The sequence below is a fragment of the Lemur catta genome, chromosome 6 (assembly GCF_020740605.2).
Source record: "Lemur catta isolate mLemCat1 chromosome 6, mLemCat1.pri, whole genome shotgun sequence".
Classification (NCBI taxonomy): Eukaryota; Metazoa; Chordata; class Mammalia; order Primates; family Lemuridae; genus Lemur; species Lemur catta.
The window spans coordinates 7,142,322-7,166,972 of record NC_059133.1 but is presented as its reverse complement, the minus strand read 5'-3'; the positions used below and the strand labels follow the sequence as shown (position 1 = coordinate 7,166,972).

The 24,651-nt window shown below is 39.0% G+C and overlaps 1 protein-coding gene across 1 annotated transcript in view; it reads left to right on the top strand.

Annotated features, from left to right (window-relative positions):
- The window catches only part of EP300 (E1A binding protein p300), a 79,303-nt gene that overhangs the window by 31,680 nt on the left and 22,972 nt on the right, over positions 1-24,651 (top strand). Inside the window, exons 4-17 of the mRNA XM_045554829.1 lie at positions 312-573; positions 1,783-1,896; positions 3,147-3,392; positions 6,023-6,116; positions 6,688-6,825; positions 10,189-10,306; positions 10,786-10,960; positions 15,500-15,577; positions 16,019-16,128; positions 17,645-17,782; positions 18,341-18,778; positions 20,455-20,634; positions 20,860-21,004; positions 23,736-23,854. Of these exons, the coding sequence (XP_045410785.1) occupies positions 312-573; positions 1,783-1,896; positions 3,147-3,392; positions 6,023-6,116; positions 6,688-6,825; positions 10,189-10,306; positions 10,786-10,960; positions 15,500-15,577; positions 16,019-16,128; positions 17,645-17,782; positions 18,341-18,778; positions 20,455-20,634; positions 20,860-21,004; positions 23,736-23,854 (2,355 nt within the window). The remainder of the gene's footprint in view (positions 1-311; positions 574-1,782; positions 1,897-3,146; positions 3,393-6,022; positions 6,117-6,687; positions 6,826-10,188; positions 10,307-10,785; positions 10,961-15,499; positions 15,578-16,018; positions 16,129-17,644; positions 17,783-18,340; positions 18,779-20,454; positions 20,635-20,859; positions 21,005-23,735; positions 23,855-24,651) is intronic.

The window sequence follows — 24,651 nt, the reverse complement described above, 5'->3', positions numbered from 1 at the left end:
AACCTTGGATGTGCTCATAACTTCAGACTCCTCCTTTTTTCCTTAGTCCACTGGAGTTTACCATGTTGTCCTTTTCGCTTTTGCTCTCTGTATGTTTTACATACGTTGATTATATTATTTGGTAATGTTATAATTTGTTTTCTTACTAAATTGAGCTGTTTGATGGTAGGAGCCATCATTTATTTATATTTGAGTCCTGTGTGTGTGTCAAAAAAAGGTTTTAATTGAAAATAATCTAAGACCTTGTTTATTAAAAGATAGCACACAATGACACCTACTGTTAAATGTATCTTTATTGTTATATCCGTTAGGGCCAGCAACCGGCCCCGCAGGTCCAGCAGCCAGGCCTGGTGACTCCAGTTGCCCAAGGCATGGGTTCTGGTGCACACACAGCTGATCCAGAGAAGCGCAAGCTCATTCAGCAGCAGCTTGTTCTCCTTTTGCATGCTCACAAGTGCCAGCGCCGGGAGCAGGCTAATGGGGAAGTGAGGCAGTGCAACCTTCCCCACTGTCGCACAATGAAGAATGTCCTAAACCACATGACACACTGCCAGTCAGGCAAGTCCTGCCAAGGTGAGTGGACCCATGGGGTTACTGTGCATAGCAGTTAATATTTACAGTCGGGGAAGAGAGAAACTGTTATCAAGTCTATTTTGAGGTGATGTATATGTTTAGTACCTTGATTGTGGTGATGGTATTACAGGTGAACTCATCAAAATGTATGCATTAAGCATGTACAGTTTATACACCTCAGTAAAGCTTTAAAAAAATATCCCAGGCTGGATGCAGTGGCTCAGGCCTATAATCTTAACAATTTGGGAGGATCACTTCAGGCCAGGAGGTTGAGACCAGCGTAAGCAACATAACGAGACCCTGTCTCTACAAAAATACCAGCATTAGCCAAGTGCATGCCTGTATTTCCAGCTGCTCAGGAGGATGAGGCAAGACGCTCACTTACTTGAGCCCAGGAGTTTGAGGTTGCAAGAGCTGTGATCATGCTACTGCACTCTAGCCCCGACAAAAGAGCAAGGCCCTGTCTACAAACAAACAAATACCTTTTTCTTAAAATGAGCATTCCATTGTCTGGATGTATCACCGGTTTATCCATTCACTTGGTAAAGAACATGTTGACTGTGTCCTGTTGGGGGCAATCTTGAAAAAAGCTGCTATAAACAATCTGTTTTGAGACTGCTTAACTGATAGTGTCTGTCTTGAAAAAATCAGATATTTTGTGAGCAAATATCTAGTGTTATGGTAGGAGAAGAAATTTTAAAAGTCTTCCCTTTTGTTGTGATCCTCAAGAGACTTTGGTTTGCCCCAGCACAGCATACCTTACATATTATTGAGGGTTTGCTAATTGCATATAGGCAAATGCCCAATTTAATACACTTTCACTCAACTAGTTTTACCTAATTTAATATAATTTGTGTAATCATTAAAAACTCTTTATAGGCATATGTGTCATAATATTGGTTTGCAATACCTTTACTGAGAACTAAGTAGGTTGTACAGAATGGTGGTGAAAACGAGGGCTCTAGAGCCAGACTGCTTGAGTTAGAATCTCACTTTGGGTACTCTGTGACTGTGTGCAAATGACTTAACCATTTTTTGCCTGTTTTCTCAACTGTAAATTCTGTATTAATAGGAACAACCCTATTGTGGTGTTATGAAGATGACAGGAGTTAATACATTTGTTGTATTTACTTGTTAAGTTATCAATAAATTATTGCTATTAATGTAAAAAAATAACCTGCTCTAGAGAAAATATTTTCTTCTTTTTAGTGGCACACTGTGCGTCTTCTCGACAAATCATTTCACACTGGAAGAACTGTACAAGGCATGATTGTCCCGTGTGTCTCCCCCTCAAAAATGCTGGGGATAAGAGAAATCAACAGTGTAAGTAATGAAGTCTTTTGAGAGTTTATGCCAAAAGTATTCTTAGAGGTTCCTGTGAGTACCTGGTGCTGTCATACCATGTTGAAGCAATGGTATTTTCCCTTTTACATTTTCTGCTTCCTATTAAACCTCATATTAGTGCATAGAATTGGACTGCTTGGTAACTAAAATAAGATCCAGGAACTCTAAATATTCTTCTGTGAAAACAGCCAATAGGAGAATTCATTAAACATGCAAATTTTAAAGATCAATCCTCTGGAATTGGACAGGTTACTCTTTTATAGCTGTGATCCACATATTCCAGTAATTTGAAATGATTCAAATAGAAAATTCAGATTATTTTTATAATCTTGGGATAAAGAAGAGCTTTTCTTAGTAACAGACAAATCAGACTGTTCTTGGTGGCTTACACCTGTAATCCCAGCATTTTGGGAGGCTGAGGCTCAAGGATTACTGGAGGCCAGGAGTTTGAGACCAGCCTGGGCAACATAGCAAGACCATGTATCTACAAAAAATTTAAAAATTAGCCAGGTGCATTCCTATAGTCGTAGCTATATGGGGGCTGAGGCAGGAGGATCACTTGAGCCCAGGAGTTTAAGGCTGCAGTGAGCTATGATGATGCCACTGCACTCTAGCCCAGGCAACAAAGTGAGATCCTATCTGAAGAAAAAGACAAGTCACAAGTAGAAAGATTATGTTTTAAAAATGCAGCTACTGCATCTCTCTAACAACAAAAAATATTTAGGGTTGAAAGACGAATTTGAGAAGTAAATGTACAACATGTGAATATGGAATTAAGTTTTATAAATTTATGAAAAAATTATAAATAACCTAGTGAATATTGGGAATAAGAATAGAGAATTCACTAGAGGGGAGAAAATCCAGAAGAGTTCAATATTAAATTAAGAATTGAAATAAGGTACCGTTTCTCTCCTGTCATGTTGGCAGAAACGTTGCCTGGTGTTAGTATTTTTATGGCTCTAAAGCATTTATACACTGTTGGTAGGAAGATTGATGTAGCCTGTGGGAAAGCTCTTTGGTGTTCAGAGTCAAAAGCCTTTTATACCAACAAGGTCCTTTGAACAATCCAGTTCTGCATCTGGAAATTTTTTCAAGTAAATAACGGGAGATGAGAGGTGTTTCATAAGCACGTAATAATTTCATGTGTTTTGAAATTTACTCAGACATGTTGTTAGTCTTTTTTTCTTGCCAGCTTTAATGTTGTAATACCAGATGTTTGCTTTTTCTAGCAATTTTGACTGGAGCACCCGTTGGACTTGGAAATCCTAGCTCTCTAGGAGTGGGTCAACAGTCTACCCCCAGCCTAAGCACTGTTAGTCAGATTGACCCTAGCTCTATAGAGAGAGCCTATGCAGCTCTTGGACTACCCTATCAAGTAAATCAGATGCCGACACAACCCCAGGTGCAAGCGAAGAACCAGCAGAATCAGCAGTCTGGGCAGTCTCCCCAAGGCATGCGGCCCATGAGCAACATGAGTAAGTTTGTGTCACCCTAGTAACATGTGATACTGGTTGTGTGTAAATGACATCTATAAGTGAAAAATTAACTCCTTAATTTATTATACTCTTTTTTTTTTTGCACAGTACATGTTTAATTTTTTGAAGTAATTTTTAAAAAAATTGCAGGTAAAATACCCCTTATGTTCATCTAACAGAGCTAACTGCCAGTGGTTTATAATCCTCCTTGATCCTTTTTTGCATATGTGAAGTTAAAGTTTTTAATTTGCAGAAATGGGATCCCATGCATTATTCCATAACAAACTCACTTTAACACCATATAGACACCTCTGCTATTCAGTACGCCATGTATCCTTTTAAATGATTGTCTAGTATTTCACTGTACATAATTTTTTACAGATGGACATTAAGGTTTCCAATTGTTCTGCTATTTTAAGTCACGCAACAGAAATTGTTTTGACTTGATGAAATATTGTTTTGGTTTGTAATGTATACATATGAATGTAGTTATTGTTTTTTTTTGTTTGTTTGTTTTTTTGATACAAAGTCTCACTCTCTTGACCGGGCTAGAGTGCCGTGGCGTCAGCCTAGCTCACAGCAACCTCAAACTCCTGGGCTCAAACGATCCTCCTGCCTCAGCCTCCCAGGTAGCTGGGACTACAGGCACACGCCACCATGCCCAGCTAATTTTTTCTATTTTTAGTTGTTTGGCTAATTTCTTTTTTCAGACTCTACTACCCTCATTGTTTATGTTCATCAGATAGCACACAAATAAACAAATGCCTACATATGAAGTTCTTTAATATCAAACCTTTTTAAAAATTATTAGTCTCATGTCTTTGTTTTATGGAGTTTATCCCTTATTTTCATTTTCTTCTTATGACTTTCCTAAAGCCTATATAATGAATAAAAGAAGTACATATCTAGCTGAGTGTAGTGGCTCATGCCTGTAATCCTAGCACTCTGGAAGGCCAAGTTGGGAGGATCGCTTGAGGTCCAGAGTTTGAGACCAGCCTGAGCAAGAGCAAGACCCTGTCTCTACTATAAATGGAAAAATTAGCCGGGCGTGTTGATGCCTGCCAGTAGTCCCAGCTCCTCAGGACACTTAGGCAGGAGGATGGCTTGAGCCCAGGAGTTTGAGGTTGTTGTGAGCTAGACTGACGCCATGGCACTCTAGCCTTGGCGACAGAGTAAGACTCTGTCTTAAAAAAAAAAAAAAAAGAAAGAAAGAAATAACTATCAAAATGGAGTCACCATTACTGTGTCATAATTTTCCGATAGTCAATAAGAGGATTTTCAGAAAGTACTTACGACATTTTATGAATATATGACTGACCGTTTTTTAATTTCACACCAAATCTTATGTACTGTATTTTAACGAAAATATTATACTTTTGACTGATGACTGCACCCAGAGTTTTTGACACTACATGGCTTTTTTTAGGTGCTTAAAGGGATTCTCTAATTTTATAGTCAATTTTATTAGAAATAGAGTCATTTCGTGCTATTCTCAATGATAATGAGAAACATGACCCTGGAGTTGCAACTTGGCCTTAATTTATTTAGAAGCATATATATTAGTAGAAAGGGTAAAGAAATTGATTAATTCTTCATTGATAAACCTAAATTTTTTTACCCTTTTGATTGTTTGAGGATGGTACTACAAGTTCAGGCCTCATCTGATAGGTGAAATCCATGAATGAGACCATGTTATATTCCCTAAGGACGTAAGCTAGTTATCCCATTTGTAAACAGAGGCAGTTTATTGGGTCTCTTTCCATTTACTCAGCAACCGAAAATGTTTGTCTTTGATGTTTTTCCAAGATTGCACTCCAAATGGTATTGTTGTCAAGTCTCACCCATGCTCTTTTAACCCTAAAGTATTTTGAGGGACCCTGCCAAGAGGATGGATTGGATATGTAATTAACAATCTAAGGGGAAAACGTCATCGTTGTGAAAATTAGGGCCGTAAAAAATGTGTCTTCCTCCACAGTGATTTAAATTAAATCTCCTAGGTTCCTTCTAGTTCTGTAGTGGACACAGACTTAAGGTAAAGGTAGTATTTTCATACATTCTTTTTCTTTTTTATTTTATAGGAAAGAAGTTTAGTTCTAGGTGACTATTTTTTTGAGACAGTCTCACTCTGTCACTGTGGGTAGAGTGCAGTGGCATTATTGTAGCTCACTGGGCTCAAGTGATCCCCCTGCCTCAGCCTCCCAAGTAGCTGTAACTACAGGCACACACCACCATGCCCAGCTAATTTTTAAGTGGGCTTTTGTTTTGTTTTGTTTTGTTTTAAGAGATGTGGTCTTGCTGTGTTGTCCAGGCTTATCTTTTTGAACTCCTGGCTTCAAGTGAGCCCCTCCCCCTAATGTACTATGATTAGAGGCGTGAGCCACTGCATCTGCCCTGTATTTCTGTGAATTGCCTGTTACGTTCTTACTGGATTGTTAGTCTTCTTACTGGTTTGTAGGGGTACTTCATGTACTAGCCTTTATATATGTATTGCTAATTATATCATTAATAACTATTTCTTGCATGTGCTGCTAATATTTTTACTGATTGTCATTTGGTTCTTAACTTTGATTATGGAGTTTATTATATGGTTGCTGTTTTATTATTTCTGTCTTTGTTTTGTTTTGCCTTAGGTGCTAGTCCTATGGGAGTAAATGGAGGTGTAGGGGTTCAAACACCAAATCTTCTTTCTGACTCAATGTTGCATTCAGCCATAAATTCTCAAAAGTAAGTTTTATCTTGGTTTGCGTCCTGTGTCACATTTTTAAATACTTGTTAATAATTGCTTATTTGAGTTTTTTAATTTCCTTGATTTGGGGATATTCTTGATGAATGATCACAAGCAGGATGGTCCATTCTTCTTTCTACAGCCTTATTTGAAATTGTATCAGTGATAAAGGGTAACCTACACCTTCCCAAATACAGTAGGAAATTTCAAGTTTACAGCTGCATAAAAAATAAGTTTGCTCTACCCCAGTGTTAAGAATTAGTCCATTACCCAGGGGGTTCCCTGAGATAAGCTGTGTCACAAGTGACAGCTTAGTGTCTAGTAACATAAGACTTGGTTTTCTAAATACAAGACTTCATCTTCCCCTCCATACAAGGAAATGTAATTCTTTTTTTCTCACACAGGTATAAACATAGACACTACACCCATGCACACATGCACCCAAACTCCTTAATGCAAATAGAGTTGTCTTAGGGTATTAGACCCATTGCAATAATTATTTTCAGTTCTAATTAAATGAGATCATCTTTCTGGGGCTCTTCTTGACTATTTGATGACTCCTTTTTAAAGCCCAATGATGAGTGAAAATGCCAGTGTGGCCCCCCTGGGTCCTATGCCAACAGCAGCTCAACCATCCAGTACTGGAATTCGGAAACAATGGCACGAAGATATTACTCAGGATCTTCGAAATCATCTTGTTCACAAACTGTAAGTAAGATTGTAGATGTGTAGATTTGTAAAGAAATGTCATGTAAACATGCTTCCGATCTGCTGGGGATTTAACCACCAGAGGAATATTGGTTTTTCTATAGCCATGCTGTTGATGTTGATTCTTGCATCTTATTCTCTGTTTTCTACTTCTCAAACTTTCTTCTCACCGTCATTTTTAAAAGGAGTCTTTTAGCTTTAACAGTGTACAAACTGAACTATTCTGCCTAGTGCCAGTAATTAACGTATTGACTAAAACTTGTTTACTCATATTTCGTAAGAAAAACTAGGCCTCAGCTCATTATACCATGGCAATGGTAGCATCCTTTTCTGTTATTCTTGGTAAAGCAATTATAATGTTGCCAAATTGAATCTGGTAGGGTGGTCTCTTTGTGGTCTTCTGGTCCTCCAAGTGTGCACATAGCAGCTTATGAAATACCTTCTGCACTATTTGTTGTGATGTTGATGTATGCCAGGTACTCCCTTTCACAAACTCCTTTTTTTTTTTTTGAGACAGAGTCTCACTCTGTTGCCCAGGCTAGAGTGCCGTGGCATCAGCCTAGCTCACAGCAACCTCAAACTCCTGGACTCAGGCAATCCTCCTGCCTCAGCCTCCCGAGTAGCTGGGACTACAGGCATGTGCCACCATGCCCAGCTAATTTTTTTCTATATATATTTTTAGCTGTCTAGATCATTTCTTTCTATTTTTAGTAGAGACGGGGTCTTGCTCTTGCTCAGGCTGGTCTCAAACTGCTGACCTCGAGCGATCCTCCCGCCTCAGCCTCCCAGAGTGCTAGTATTACAGGCGTGAGCCACCGCACCCGGCCTCCATTTTTTTTTTTAAACTCAAGAATTCTTGTCAGAAGATGAGGGACAGACACACAGAGTGGTAAAATGTAATGTGCCCACAATCATAAAGGTAGAGCTTGGACTTTCTTTTTTTTTTTTTTTTTTGAGACAGAGTCTCACTCTCTTGCCTGGGCTAGAGTGCCGTGGCGTCAGCCTAGCTCACAACAACCTCAAACTGCTGGGCTCAAGCTATTCTCCTGCCTCAGCCTCCTGGGTAGCTGGGACTATAGGCACGTGCCCCCGTGCCCGGCTGATTTTTCTATTTTTAGTTGTTTGGCTAATTTCTTTCTATTTTTATAGTGGAGACAGGGTCTCACTTTTGTTCAGGCTGGTCTGAAACTCCTGACCTCGAGCCATCCTCCCGCCTCTGCCTCCCAGAGTGCTAGGATTACAGGCGTGAGCCACCATGCCTGGCCAAGCTTGGGCCTTCTTGATTAGAGTTTGCTGTTCAAACACCATGTAGCAATTTTTCTTCGAGAAAGCAGGTTTTTTTCCCTTGGAGAAAGTTACCTCCACTTAATGGCAGGATCTCTTTTATTTTGTCCATATTTTTTTATTGACTTGGAACCATGTGCCCTATCATTTTTATGTTACATAGTCAACCAATAATACCTGAGTTTCATTTAGGAATTTTTTTTTAATCAGTTAATAGATATGTCCTATGGACATTTAGGAATTTTTAAGTGGTAGTGCTAATAACTGGAATTTTATAAGGAAACTGCACCACAAGTTTAATGAAAAGAAATAATAAGGAATAACCAAGTTGTTATGTTGTGATAAAATGCTTAGGAACTCATTTAATGGACAGAAATGGTAGATTATTTGGAATTGATTATCTGACTTCACATTAAAAGTTTAACATGCTTGTGAATTTTCTGCCAACTCAAGTATTCTTCTAAACTTCCATATATAGGCCAGGGGCGCAGTGGCTGATTCCTGTAATTCTGGTACTTTGGGAGGCTGAGGCGGGAGGATCACTTGAGGCCAAGAGTTCAAGACCAGCCTGGCCAGTAATCTAAACCCCATCTCTACAAAACATTTAAAAATGTGCTGGGCATGGTGGTGCATGCCTGTAATCCAAGCTACTCAGGAGGCTGAGGCCAGGAGGATTATTTGAACCCAAGAGTTAAAAGGTTCCAGTGAGTGTGATTGAACCACTGAACTACAGCCCGGGTGACAGAGCAAGAACCTGTCTCAAAAAAGAAAAAAACAGAAGTCTATTTCTGGGCTGGGCGTGGTGGCTCACGCCTGTAATCCTAGCACTCTGGGAGGCCAAGGCGGGCTGATCGCTTGAGCTCAGGATTTCGAGACCAACCTGAGCAAGAGCAAGACCCCGTCTCTACTAAAAAATAGAAAGAAATTAGCTGAGTAACTAAAAATATATAGAAAAAATTAGCCGGGCATAGTGGTGCATGCCTGTAGTCCCAGCTGCTTGGGAGGCTGAGGCAGGAGGATTGCTTGAGCCCAGGAGTTTGAGGTTGCTGTGAGCTAGGCTGACGCCACGACACTCTAGCCAGGTTGACAGAGCAGGACTCTGCCTCAAAAAAAGAAAAAAAAAAAAAAATCCATTTCTATCTTCTCAATCTGATTCCTTCAAGTACTATGCAACTAAACATGAGGTGTCCAAGTAATTAAATTGTGCCTAAAAAATCACATTTGTCGAGTTTTTGAGTGATTCTTGTTTTGTTTTAGTAATTCTTATAGTGTGTTCACATTTAAAAAAATTCTTAGAGTGAGTTTTTGTTCCCTGTCAGTGGTTCCATAAATATTTATTATGTGCCTACATGGAGCTCATTACTGTTTGCTCAGTCCCAGGGGTAGTATGGCAAACAAAACATACAAGTGTCAATGGAAAAGAACCCAAACTCTGTAAAATAATTTAAAGAGGTTTATTCTGAACTGAATGTGTGTTACCACCGGCCAGGGGGCACATGGTCTCAATAGGTCCTAAGAAAATGTGCTCCACATGTGTCAATCTTAAGAAATACTAGTGGCAAACATTTTAAAGGGAATTGTAAGAGTGTGAAAAACTTTGAATCTAATGATTCAGTGCAGAATTATTATGCATTTCTGCTCCCTCAGTTTCAAGTTTTTGATCTTCTATAGTATTAGAGTGATCATTAAGTTTTATTTTCCTGAGCTTTAGGAGAGTAGACAGATCTAAAGGCTTTTGCCTCTTATACTATGACAAAGGTCAGTTTTTCTCACTATGATGCAGCACAGTATAATTTTTTGCTCTATGTTTATAGTGACAGGGACCAGAGAGTATTTTTTATGGAGGCACATCTTACATTGTCTTCAGGAAAACCCTTTGTTTATCATGAAGTCTTTCATTTCAGTAAGTTTTAGATTTGAACACATACCACTCCTGTTATTTTTCCGTTTCCTCTATGTGTTTATAGTATGAAAAATAGGAAAATACTAATCAGGAAAAATTCTTGAAGTATTGTATATTTCTATGACATTTAAGAAAAACTGACATGGTATTACAGTGGTAGAATTTTTTGTTTCTAGTGTTCAAGCCATATTTCCTACTCCGGATCCTGCTGCTTTAAAAGACAGACGTATGGAAAACCTGGTTGCATATGCTCGGAAAGTTGAAGGGGACATGTATGAATCTGCAAATAATCGAGTAAGCATGTTTTTTCTTTTCTATTGATAGTCAAAAATGGGTTTGTTCTGGTTATTTAATTTATTCCTCTTACATAACATATATAAGCAATACTGTACTTCAGAGTAGGACACTCTTTAGTTATCCCATCTTATTGTCACCGAGCACAATCAAGATAACAGGAATTTCTTAAGTATACATCATCTAGAATTTTGTTTTTCTTTTTCATACAGTGCACTCTTGTGGCACTTTATCTGGTTTGTCCTTCTGTCAGCCTAAAAAGTGACTCAGCTGCTACTAGTTCTGTGCTGTGTTCACTAGAATGTGAAGCAGCTCTTGATACTTTCATCTCTGCATAATGTGAACTTTCCTTTGTAAATTGGCACTACTTTTTCATGTGGCATATTAAATGAAACATACCTGTTCTTAGTTCATTTTTACCTAGTGGCAGTTCCTCTTTTTTCCTCATCTTTCTTATTTTACTTCAAAAATTCAAAAAGGCGGAATACTACCACCTTCTAGCTGAGAAGATCTACAAGATCCAGAAAGAACTAGAAGAAAAACGAAGGACTAGACTACAGAAACAGAATATGCTACCGAATGCTACAGGCATGGTACCAGTTTCCATGAATCCAGGTCCTAACATGGGACAGCCACAATCAGGAATGACTTCTAGTAAGTACTTCTTGTTATATTTTTCTTGGGGAGAAATGGATAATAAAATGGTTCCTAACTGAAGCCATTAATTTGTATAAGCCTGTGTAACTATTCTGGAATTTTCAAGAGGCCTTTTGCCTTTGCAAAGAAAATAATTCATCCACTAGTAAAAACAGTAGCTGAACAGTACATTTAAAATTTCTGGGCATGGTACTTAACATACTTTGATAATCTGGCATTATTTTTAGAGCCCAAGATATATTTTTCTAATAATGATACTTGAAAAATGATAGCCCACAGATTTTCTTTGCCTTTTTCTTAGACTGACTTGCATGTCCTAGGCAGCCAAAATCAGGTGTTTGTAAGCTGACCAGGTTCAGCGGGCTCATAGAAGCTTACATACTTCCTGAACACACGTACCATGTTTCTAACATTGTCTCACTTTGTTCTTGACAGTGTATTCCAAGGCTAAGAACTATCCATTTTTTAGAAGCGTCTTTTAAAATTACTTTTCATCAGCATCAGTTTCTGGTTCCAGCATCATTCTTTACCTGATGAATTAGATAGCCAAGGCTTTTTTTTTTTTTTAGAGATGGGGTCTTGCTCTGTTACCCAGGCTGAAGTGCAATGGCATCATCATAGGCCATTGTAGGCTTAAAGTTCTGGGCTCAAGTGCTCTTCCTACCTAAGCCTCCTGAGTAGCTGAGACTACAGATATGCACCATCACACCCAGCTAGTTTTTTTGTTGTTTTTTTTTCCCTAGAGACAGAGGTCTCTCTGTGTTGCTCAGGCAGCCCTCGAACTCCTTGGCCTCAAGCAATCATCCCATCTTGGTCTCCCAATGTGCTGGGATTGCAGATTTGAGCCACCACACCTGGCCTCAAGACTATTATTTATTGTACATTGCCTCCCACATTCATTGGATATGTTACTAGGTTCTAAGCAGTGAAATACTGAGTTGGTCTCACAATAGTGAGGAATTACACAGGCTGTTTAAGTGCTGTGAGAAATACTATGATAGGAAAACCTGTATTTTAGTTAGGAATGCTGACTGCCTTTAAGTACTAACTGAGCCAGCAGGTAGCAGCTCTTATTCTATCAGTGGATGATAAATGCGCTGAGAAGTTCTCTCAGTCCTTGGAGTCATAAAGTGGAGAATCATTGGTTGCCACTGGCCTTTAGCAACCTCATTTCCTAACTGCAGTGTGCCTGGTATAGTATTTTCTAATTGGGCCATGATGTGGAAAGAATTGGGAAGAGCAACATTTCCGGCAAAAGAATAGTATACATGGAGGACCAGTAGTAAGGGAAGATACACATGTACTTCTTGAGTAGGTAGGGGAACAAATGTTTAGGAATGAGAAAGTCAAGATTAGAGTTGGGGAGACTGCTTCCTTACATGATACAAACTCAGGTAGAAAGTAAGGATATAGAGATAAGTAGACATATTTTAGATACTTGGTTTTGGTAGAATTTATTCAACTTCTGGGTGAAATTTGAGATATTTAAATTACATTCTAGGTAGGCCAGGCTTATGTATGTAATCCTAGCACTCTGGGAGGCCAAGGCAGGAGGATCGCTTGACCTCAAGAGTTCAAGACCCTGTCTCTACTAGAAAAAATTAGCCAGGCATCATGGTGTGTGTCTATAGTCCCAGCTACTTGGGAGGCTGAGGCAGGAAGATTGATAGCTTAAGCCTAGGAGTTTGAAGTTGCTGTAAGCTAGACTGACGCCGTGGCACTCTAGCCCGAGCGACAGGCAACAGAGCAAGACTCTGTCTCAAAAAAAAAAAAGAAAATACATATTCTAATGTTACATTAAAAACAGTATGGTACTGTTGTAGTCCAGAGTAAGTATTACTGGAATCGAATAGCCTTAAATATATGTTGAGTTTTAGCTCATACTGAATATGACATTTTGTAGAGTGAGATCCGTACCTTATTCCATATATAGAAATTAATCATAGAAGAGTGAAAGGTTTCTAAACTTTAAAAAATATTAAAAGTATTATACAGAATATTGAAGAAAATATAAAATGAATTGAGAAAGGCCTCTATACACTACCTGGAAGCTTTAAAGAAAAAGAGTGACAACAGAAGGTACCACACACAATTATTGGGCAAACCAAGGAAAGTATTTTCAATATTAAAGGTACTGATTGCCTTAATATATGACATGGGGATAGGGGAGGATGAAACATATGAGAAGAACTGAACAAGTAACCAAATCTATAGAGACCATTTTGGGTCTCTAAAGCGTAGAATGGGTGTTAGTGACTATGCAGGAGCATGACCCTACAGTAGGCTGTTGGTGAGAAGTTCACTCCCTTAAATGGAATTATTCTGTTTCTGGGAATTTAATTTCAAACAATAATGCTACAGTTGCACAGAAATATTCATAGTAGCATAATTTATACTATTGAAACTTGCTAAAAATGCCCTGATACTATATTGCTAAATACCTGTTATACATTAAATTCATTTGTATCTTTTATATTTGTATGAGAAAATTATTACGGGAGAATTGAACTTTTTCATCTTCATATTTCTATAGAGTCTGAATTTTTTTTTCTCCCAAAGAACTTGCATTCATTACATAATCAGAGAGTGGCTACAGTAGGTCTATGTATTGGCCTAGAAAGATGCCCAAAATGAGTGAGTAGAAATAATGTATATGTGCAGTCTGAGAAAGGCAAGCCAAATTGTTAATGGGGTTAACATAGCTGGTTCTTTTCCCTCTTAATTTTTTGTTAAACATATTACCTTTAAGGAAAAACTGATTACAGACAACTATATGTATTACAGTCTTATTTTTTTGAGATATGGTGTATGCCCAGAAAAAGGTTCTGGAAGAAATAAATACTAACCTGTTAACATTGGTTTCTTATGGAGTGGTATGATTCCTGGATACTTTGTGTTGTGTTTTAAAGGGGTTTTGATTGATGTATGTAGATAGTTTGCATTAAGGGAGTTTTTACTTAAATGTGAATGATGTACATTTTTGTATGTGTACATTTTCTTTGCCGCTAAATATTTATCTTAAAATATTATCAAAATGTTCCTTGAAATGTTCATCAAATTTCCTTATAATGACAATCTAAGAGCTGCCTCATGGACCAACAATAGATACTATAATACATTCATATCTTGCAGTCAGTAAGAACTATCATATATATCATAGTTGAAAATGAAAGTGCTTGGGGCAAATGTGAGCATTAGGATTATGTTTTTATTTTGATTTTCATTTGATTAGCCTCATTTGAAAATAAGATTTTGCATAAAAATCTACATTTCTGGCTTTTAAAAAATGGAAGGATCTAGCACATTTGACCCTCTCTTCCACAGGGACACACTGTCTACAGCTAGAGTAGTGGCTAACTCTTAGAAGAGTTGTGCTTTCTCTCCATTTCACCCAGTCCTTATCCACTCCCTCTCTTGGGGGCAGGTACCTATAACAAATTCACTTGATACTAACTGCTTGGCTCTTGCTGCCATTTATTTTGCAATACCTATCTATGTTGTTGACAAGAGAAAAAGGTTCCTCATATATTAGGTGAAAACATTGTTTTGTATTAAAGTATCTGTGAATACATATATGTGAAAGGAAATTAAAATTATTCATGGAGGTTTATTGCTGGGTCATTTATTGGATCATGATTCATTTTTGCTTTATGTTTTCTAATTTTTATATAATGAACATGGATTACATGTGTACTTTTATGAATCTTGGAGAGTTGTAGATAAAAGGTTATGTGAATAAATGTTCAGCATTTCTTCTGTCACTTTTGCCCATTTGCTGAAGTTGAGAGTTGTCTGAAGTGGTGAGTATCTCCTTAGAGCAGGGTTTCCCACACCTGTGCCTGAGGCTTGAATTCGCAGCCCTTGGGATTGGGAGCCCAGGGGTCAGCCGGGTCACTATAGGCATCCCTTTTCCCTAGGTGCTGCAGAAGTACTGTTTTCCTTGTGCACCAGGTTGGAAGTTCTGCACTGTGCAGATAATCCAGAAAGAAAACATAAGAACTTATTTATATTTTTAATCTCATTTTCAAATGCTTTATTTTTGTATTTTTTACAGTGGTACATGGTATATATTGTAATATGCATATTATTTAAAATCAGTGTTCACAGTGGGCTTGTGTGCACAAAAACAGGTCTTATTGGGTTACCAAATCAAATGTGGGAATCACTGCATAAAATCCATGGTGACTATTTGTAGACGTATTCTGCTGCACACCAACCAAAAGGCTCAGACTTAAACAATAGCATGTTAAATGCTGCAGTATCTTTGTTTTTTTGAAAATCTTTTGTATGACTTTACTGTAAACATTGAAAGCATCCCGGTTCATAAAAGAATAGGGCTAAAACCATTTGGAGCCATTTTTTCCATTCCAGAAATAACATTTCTTCAGGTTCCTGTCTAGCTCAGAGTGTTTATTCTTTTAAGATTCAGACTGAATTCTTCAAAATAATTATTAAAGATATTTTGTGGGTTATTTAAGGTAAGGGGCAACTGGTGCAAAGATCCTTCTTTAACCGTTTCTATTTTTTTTGCTCTAGATGGTCCTTTGCCTGACCCAACAATGATCCGTGGCAGTGTGCCAAACCAGATGATGCCTCGGATAACTCCACAACCTGGTAAATTGTAAAAGAAATTCATGGTCATTTTTACCAGAGTCCATGGTGTAATAAAGATGGTAGTTGCTACCTCAATTCCTGCCTTAGTCCATCAGCAAGTGTTATAATTATCTGTTCGAGAAATTAGAAAACCTCTTAGAGTTGGAGCTCATGGAGGAAGGGAGGGTGAAGAGCAGGTTGACTGTCAGGTCAAGGGGCCAAATGACATTAAATGAGCAAGCATTCATTACTGTAGGTTGTAAAATTTAGTTCAGAAACCATATGTTAGTTAATGCCCATCTACAGCTGCTGTAAATGAAACAGGTTCATTTATAACTATACGTGGTTGAAAGTAGGTTCCGTTATTCATCCTGATAAAATGATGTAGAACCAGATATAAGAACTCTTTTATTCTCTAATTTCACAAAGGTATTCAGATCTAATATTTTGCATGAATTATAGGTTTGAATCAATTCGGCCAGATGAATATGCCCCAGCCCCCTCTTGGACCCCGGCAAACCTCTCCTCTTCAGCACCATGGACAGTTGGCCCAGCCTGGAGCTCTCAACCCGGTCAGTTTTACTACTTTGGGTAATCTCTTTAGACCTGACATTTTGGAAGTCCTTTTTGCTTATTTGCTTTTACTTCATAAGCAAAAATTCTAAGGCTTATTTAAACAAGCTATAAGTGCTTTTTCTTATACTGCAATTCTGTTCTATTTAGGTCCACTAGAAAGCTAACAAAAACCAGCCAGTTTACTGTCCCTGGAATCCCAATGTTTAGTAGCCTACACACTTTTTCACAGTCATCTCTCTTCCCTGATGCCTGTCTTCCCCTCTCCAGGCAGGGAACCATCTGTCTTTTGCAAGGGTAATGGGGGGGGCAGTTGCCTGGTTTAGAGACTGGAGAAGAGAGAATGAGCATCTTGCCACTCCTTAGGCGCACTTTTTTCCCCCCCATGAGAGGTACCACACTGGTACCACCTTATGCAAATTCTTAACCAGCCCTCTAGCCCTCCACATTGGCCTCATCCCACCCCTGTCCTTTAAAGTTAGCTGGTGCTTCCAATTCTTGAGCCTTTTGGAGGTTCTTTAGCATTACTACTTCTCTCAAATCTGCCATGTTTAACAAGGGTTCCTATTTTTCTTTTTCTTTTTCTTTTTTTTTTTTGAGACAGAGTCTCGCTCTGTTTCCCGGCTAGAGTGTTGCCCGGCTAGAGTGAGTGCCGTGGCGTCAGCCTAGCTCACAGCAACCTCAAACTCTTGGGCTTAAGCGATCCTACTGCCTCAGCCTCCCGAGTAGCTGGGACTACAGGCATGCGCCACCATGCCCGGTTAATTTTTTTTTTCTATATATATTTTTAGTTGGCCATATAATTTCTTTCTATTTTTAGTAGAGACGGGGTCTCGCTCTTGCTCAGGCTGGTCTCGAACTCCTGACCTCGAGCGATCCACCCGCCTCGGCCTCCCAGAGTGCTAGGATTACAGGCGTGAGCCACGGCGCCCGGCCCCTATTCTTCATTTTAATCTATAAGACAAATGTTCTTATCTTCTAATTTTTGGCCTTTGGTACTCCAGATTTCCATGCTTTATTAAATACCTGGATTTGTGTAGAGTAGTATTAGAAATGAAATGTCACAATCCTAGAATGTTTGTGGATCATGAGTCCTACCACATTCAGCTACAACTTCTAAGATTTTACTATTTTTTTCCCTTTATGAAGTCTTAGAGTTTGTGCTGTTACAACAGCACCGACATGAGCTCATGAAATCATGATTCACTCTCCTCACTTAGAGTATGAGAGAAACAGTTAACCTCTCTTCCTTGTCAGAGTTATAGGCATATTTGTCTAGAATGTGCATTTGTCCCTATCTTCTTGTTATTTTTTGAGAGTAGGCTGAGGTAAGCGGTGGGGCTGTTCTTGTTATCTTAGCATGAGAGTGAGTTGTTCCACCACTTTCTGTTCCCCTCCTACTTTACCTATTCCCTTGTTTCTGGCCCTTCTCTGCTCAATAAGCCTGACAGTCAGCCCAGAGTGGTGTAGTAGAATAACTAATGAAGCAGTTTGGTGCTTTGTGGTTTCTTGCAGCCTATGGGCTATGGGCCTCGTATGCAGCAGCCTCCCAATCAGAGCCAGTTCCTTCCCCAGGCTCCTTTCTCATCACAGGGAATGAATGTAACAAATATGCCTTTGGCTCCATCCAGTGGGCAAGCTCCAGTGTCTCAGGTATGTCTCATAAGTGAATTTTTTTTACTTATTTTTTGTTTCTTGAAATTTGTCTTGATTTAGGTTTTAAAGGGAAGGGTGGCAGGAAATACTAGGTAAAAATTAAGAAGAATTTTGAGCTTCTGAACATGAAGAGATTATTCTGTGACATAGCAATGGTGTTGTTACAAATTAGGAAATAATTGAAATTGATGGTTTGAACTTTAAGTAGTGAACACTTTTAAAAATAAAATCTTAGTGAGAACTACAATGTGGAAGGAGGAAGTCTGGCTGAAGAGAGCTCAGTAAGGCCCAGAGCACTGTGTACTCCCTTGTCCCATGCTTCTGCAGTGGCTGAGGCCATTCTGCTGAATGGGTTAACGTCTCTTTAGTTATGTACTATATTGGTTGTGTTGTTCAAAGTTAGGACCCCAGTAATAGAATTTTTTACACATTTTGAAATAGAGGCATTGCTTCGTTTTCTTTAATTAGTTTGTGTCTTAAATGCATATAACCTGCCTGTGTAAATATTTAATTCTGTTTTGAATTGCTACATTGTTGTGTTTTTCATTTTAACAGGCACAAATGTCCAGTTCTTCCTGCCCAGTGAACTCTCCTATAATGCCTCCAGGGTCTCAAGGGAGCCACATTCATTGCCCTCCTCTCCCTCAACCTGCTCTGCATCAGAATTCACCCTCTCCTGTGCCCAGTCGTACCCCTACCCCTCACCACACTCCCCCAAGCATAGGATCTCAGCAGCCACCAGCAACAGCAGTTCCAGCCCCTGTTCCTACACCTCCAGCCATGCCACCAGGGCCACAGTCCCAGGCTCTTCATCCCCCTCCAAGGCAGACACCTACACCACCAACAACACAACTTCCCCCGCAAGTGCAGCCGTCCCTTCCTACTGCTCCTTCAACTGACCAGCCTCAGCAGCAGCCTCGCTCCCAGCAGAGTACAACAGCCTCTGTGCCTACCCCAACAGCGCCGCTGCTGCCTCCGCAGCCTGCAACTCCAGTAAGCAGAGATTTGGATTTAGGGGGAATCACTTCAGCTGCACTGTAGTATTATATTACTTCTATGCCATTTCTATTTTTTGTTTTATCTTTTAGTGTTGTCTCCACAGATAGAATGGAGTGAATCCCTTTTTCATTAGGGACTACCTTTTCCTGTTTTTTCTTCCTGTGATAGTACTTAGCATAGAAGGGAGTACAAAGGTTTTATTTAGGTCTGACTTTGACCATTATCTTTCATGTTGTATTCTGGGGCTTGAAGGCATTTAAGGAGGAATGACAAAGGGACAGAGTCCTTCTCCTTATTTAGTGTATCATTTAGTGCACTACGTGAATTTTACATACATTTAAAGAATCTCTTTCAAACAGTTTAGGCCACTGAACTTAGAAATCAAATGAGAATTCACTGATTTATGAGTCCCTGTGACCCGAACCAGGGTTAAAGATGATAGATTTCCAGAACCAGAACAACCTGTAGCTTCCTTGTGAGAGGTTGTTTATATATACATTAATAGTAGAGATCTAAATTCTGAATTAGTAGTTGAATCCTTATTAATAGAACCTTATTTGTTAAGGCTTAGAACTTTTTATAATAATAATATTTTGGTTCTCAATCACGGTCTTTGATAAAATACTGTTCACTGGTGAGTGGTTCATCATGGCCTCTGATCAGCAGGGAGGAGTGGAATGCAGAAAGGAATCTGTGGATCTGCTTGGTTTTATGTTTGTTTTTCTTATTTTGTAAAAATTTTTTTTTATTTCATACGCTTTTAGACAGTGCTTGGTTTTATTCGTTATTAGGGTAGTTCCAGAAAATACTAACTTCTAATTATGAGGTTTCTTATTAGAAGACATAGAGGTCAGGCGTGGTGGCTCACACCTGTAATCCTAGCACTTTAGGAGGCCGAGACAGGAGGATTCGCTCGAGGTCAGGAGTTCAAGACCAGCCTGAGCCAAGAACAAGACCCCATCTCTGCTAAAAAAAAAAAAAAAATAGAAATTAGCTGGACAACTAAAAATATATAGAAAAAAATTAGCCGGGCATGGTGGCGCATGTCTATAGTCCCAGCTACTTGGGAGGCTGAGGCAGAAGGATTGCTTGAGCCCAGGAGTCTGAGGTTGCTGTGAGCTAGGCTGACGCCATGGCACTCTAGCCCAGGCAGCAGAGCGAGACTCTGTCTCCAAAAAAAAAAGAAGACATAGGAAAAAGATAGGGATTGCCAGTTAGCCTATTACAATGTGATGATTTAAAGCAGCCACCCAAATGGGAGTTTATTATATTTATTCTCCTTTTCTGTACATTTGAAACTTTCCCTGATGAGAAATTAAAAATAAAGATAAGCAGTCATCCTTATTTTCTTTTGTTTCATCTCTTTATAAATGTGAGCTTCTCTGAAGCAGTATCTTTGAAACCCCCACCACTCTCAGACTGCCAGAGAGTGATAGTTACAAAAGAAACAATTGTTGGTGATTTTTTTGTACAACCAGCCAGTATTTGCAATTCCTCAATTTCCTGTTCTTAAGCGTAATTAAGGTAGGTAAAATGGGCATAGCAAGTGAAAGCACCATAAAATGTAACAGTAATAGGGAAGTGGTTCATACTGCCATCTTGTTGAGTACCTTAAATTCTGATTCCATAATTGGCAAAACTCTGTGTGTTTTCTTCCCTTTTTTGCCCAGCTTTCCCAGCCAGCTGTAAGCATTGAAGGACAGGTATCAAATCCTCCATCTACTAGTAGCACAGAAGTGAATTCTCAGACCATTCCTGAGAAGCAGCCTTCACAGGAAGTGAAAATGGAGGCTAAAATGGAAGTGGATCAGCCAGAACCAGCAGATAATCAGCCAGAAGATATTCCAGAGGTGAGAGTAGGGCAATAACTGCTGTGATTTCATTAGGATCTCAATCTAGAAATGTAATTTTTTAGAAAATCAGTATTATAAGAAAGTATTCTGATAATTAGGGCTTGTTGAATAGATTTTAATGTAAGAAAGGATATTCCATACTGTGTGCACAGGGGAGAGTAAATAATGTAATGATAACGATCTTATTTATTCCGTATTGGATGTTTTTACCTTTTCTTTTAGACAAAAGCAGAAGACTGCAAAGTAGAAACTACAGAAACAGATGAGAGAGGCACTGAGTTAAAAACTGAAATTAAAGAGGAGGAAGATCAGCCAAGTACTTCAGCTACCCAGTCATCTCCAGCTCCAGGACAGTCAAAGAAAAAGAGTGAGTCTCTTAGGCTCTTTCTTCTGGAGGTAGTGAAGAAAGCCAAAGACACAGAGTAGAATTGGAATCAGGCCTCTTAGGCCTTGAAAATTACCATTCACGTGATTTCATTACGCTTGGAGCTGTGGGCCTAGTCTCTTCATTATTACTAATGTTGAAAAATAATTTTTTTTTCCTTTAGATACAGTCACTTCCTGCAACCACTGTGAGTCATACCCCTCATTTCTTCAGTGCTCAGTGGTTAGCATCCTCTAAAAATGATCTCTTGGCCAGCTGTGGTGGCACATACCTATGATCCCATCACTTTTGGAGGCTGAGGCAGCCAGATTGCTTGATGCCAACAGTCAAAAGACCAGCCTGGGCAACATACAACAAGACACTGTCTCTACAAAAAAAGTTTTTTAATTAGCTGGGCATCGTGGTTAGCACTTGGAGTCCCAGCTACTCAGGAGGCTGAGGCAGGAGGATCACTTGAAACCCAGGAGCTTGAGGCTACAGTGTGCTATGATTTCACCACTGGACTCTGGCCTGGACAACATTGCAAGATGCTGTTTCTAAAAAAATTAAAAATGATCTCTTTTTCAGAGGAGGGAAATTGTTAAATAATAGCTTTAACTAAAATGTAGGAAAAAATAGCAATAATAGTAACATTTATCATTTACCTCCTGTGTTCCAAGCACCTGCATTGTCTCATTTAATAACTTAACAACAACTCTATGAGGTTATTAATATAAGACTTAGCAAAGTAAAGTAACTTGCCCCAGGTTACTTAGCTGGTCAGTGCTTGGGCTAGAATACAAACCCCGGCAGGCTGAAGCAATCTCTGCTGAAAATGAATGGGTCAAGCAGAGCACTCAGCACTGCTGTGGGGGATATTGAACTCCAGTAATGACCACAAACAGTAATTGACTGTTTGAGGACTAGAACTTCTTGTGGCGCTAGAGACCCTTGCAGATGGGCCCAGGTAGGACTTATCTCAAGGATTAGTCTGCAGGCTCTTGGAGATGATGTTTATTAAAGTGTTCCATTAATATAATGTTATAAAATGTAGGGTTTAAAAAATTATTTTCATTTAAAAATAAGGCTTATACATACTGAGATATTTAGTGTAGGCTGTAACAGACCAATCTTACTATTAGGAATCTCCCTTTAAAACATCTTGTCTGACAAGTTTACTCAAATTGATTGTTTTGAGCACAACCAAGTATAAGAGAGAAAGAACCATCTTCTGGCCTGGCGCGGTGGCTCATGCCTGTAATCCTAGCACTCTGCGAGGCCAAGGCGGGCGGATCACTCAAGGTCAGGAGTTCGAGACTAGCATGAGCAAGAGCGAGACCCCGTCTCTACTAAAAAATAGAAATTATCTGGACAGCTAAAAATATATATAGAAAAAAATTAGCCGAGCATGGTGGTGCATGTCCATAGTACCAGCTACTCAGGAGACTGAGGCAGGAGGATTGCTTAAGCCCAAGAGTTTGAGGTTGCTGTGAGCTAGGCTGACGCCACGGCACTCTAGCCCGGGCAACACAGTGAGACTTTTTTTTTTTTTTTTTTTGAGAAAGAAAGAACCATCTTCTGTTTGTATGTTATTTTTAATGAGGAACCCCCGCCACCTTGAGGTGAAAAATACCTAAAGTAACAAATATACCCTACTGTGAAGATAAAATAATTTGCAAATCAAGAAATAATAAAGCCTAAGGTCTAAGTAATAATAATACTTAGACTTTTTTTTGGAGACAGAGTCTTGTTCTGTCACCCTGGGTAGAGTGCAGTGGCGTCATCGTAGCTCACTGCATCCTCAGACTCCTGGGCTCAAGCAATCCTCCTGCCTCAGCCTCCCGAGTAGCTGGGACTACAGGTACACACTACAGGGCCCACCTAATTTTTTCTATTCTTGGTAGAGACAGGGTCTCAAACTTGTTTCAGGCTGGTCTGGAACTGCTAACCTCAAGCAGTCCTCCTGCCTCAGCCTCCCAGAGTGCCAGGATTATAGGCACGCCATCGTGCCCAGCCCTCAGACTTTTTTTAAAGATCAAAATTTTACCTTTAATCACTAGCTTTTTAAACAATTACTTAAATTTATTCCATTTGGGATGTGGTGGCGTATCTTTCTTGATTTTTGGGAAACATCACAGAGAACATGTTTGAACTTAATTAGATCAACTACGTCCATTGTTCTAGCAATGATGATTATTTTTTAAATGTAATATTTGCCATTAAAGTAGTAAGCATCTCTTCTTCCTCAGCTCTCAAAACGCAAGCATTTTGAAGCAGAACCTTTCCCTTCAGTGCTTCTGATTCCTTTGTGTAGTGACAATACAATACCAGCTCTAATTTCTGACTTGTTAAATACTGATGTTGTAATTTTTTCTGTTCTTACTTGATGGTATCGCTCTACTACCCACCAGTATCTTTTGGACTGTTACTATTGGAAGTGTCTTCATAATTTTTTAGAAGGCTTATGTACTGTTTCTGTTTGGCCAAGTCTACTATCTTAACTGAATTTGTGACTGAAAAATTAGCTGAGCCGTGAAAGGATATTTAATGTTGACAAGACATTCTGTTTTTTAGAATCAGAGCAGGAGTTATAATCAGGAAATGAGCCCTTAGTGGTATTTCCATAGGGACAATGTCATCGATTTTGTGTTTTATGAGTCTTGGGATGCTTTTTAGAGCTTCTACGTGATTTCTGCTTAATTGATAACTAATTTCAAATGTACTCTTCTTAAAGTTTTCAAACCAGAAGAATTACGACAGGCACTGATGCCAACGTTGGAGGCACTTTATCGCCAGGATCCGGAGTCCCTTCCCTTTCGTCAACCTGTGGACCCTCAGCTTCTAGGAATCCCTGTAAGTATGTGATGATGGTACTTCTGATTTTTTCTTAATTTGTTATAGTGTGATTGAGTGATAATTCACATTCCATACAAGTCATCCATTTTAAAATGTATAATTCAGTGATTTTTAGTATATTCAGAGTTGTACAACCATCACCACAATTTTGATTAATTTTCATCACCTCAAAAAAGAAACCCATATCTGTTAATGGTCACTCATTATTTCCTCCCATAGCACCCCAGTCCTAAGCAGTCACCAGTCTACCTTCTGTCTCTGGATTTGTTTATTCTGGAAATTTCGTGAAATGGAAACATAACAATATGTGATTCTTTGTGACTGGTTTCTTTTACTTAGCACAGTGTTTTATCTGTGTCCATCCATGTTGTAGCATAAATCAATACTTCATTCCTTTTTATGGCCCAATAATATTTGTGTGTATATACCACATTTTCTTTACCTGTTCATTAGTTCGTAAACATCTGAGTTTCCGGTTTTCGGCTATTAAGATAGCACTGCTATGAACACTGGTATACAAATTTTTGTGTGGGTGTGTATATTTTTGTTTCTCTTTGGTATATACCTACCAATGGAATTGCAAGGTTATTATTTGAAGAGCAGTAGATCATGACAGAAAGGTAGACCCAAGTTAGATTTGTCTTTAGCCTGTCTTTATACACCAGGCTGCTGGCAGGTTTCATTTGAAGATCTCTAGGTATTATTGGATGAGTGCTTCTAGGGTCAAAAATCCTTTAGGAATTTGTTTTTCCTGTATTTCTCTGTGATCTTAGATGTAACACGGAAGTTCTCTG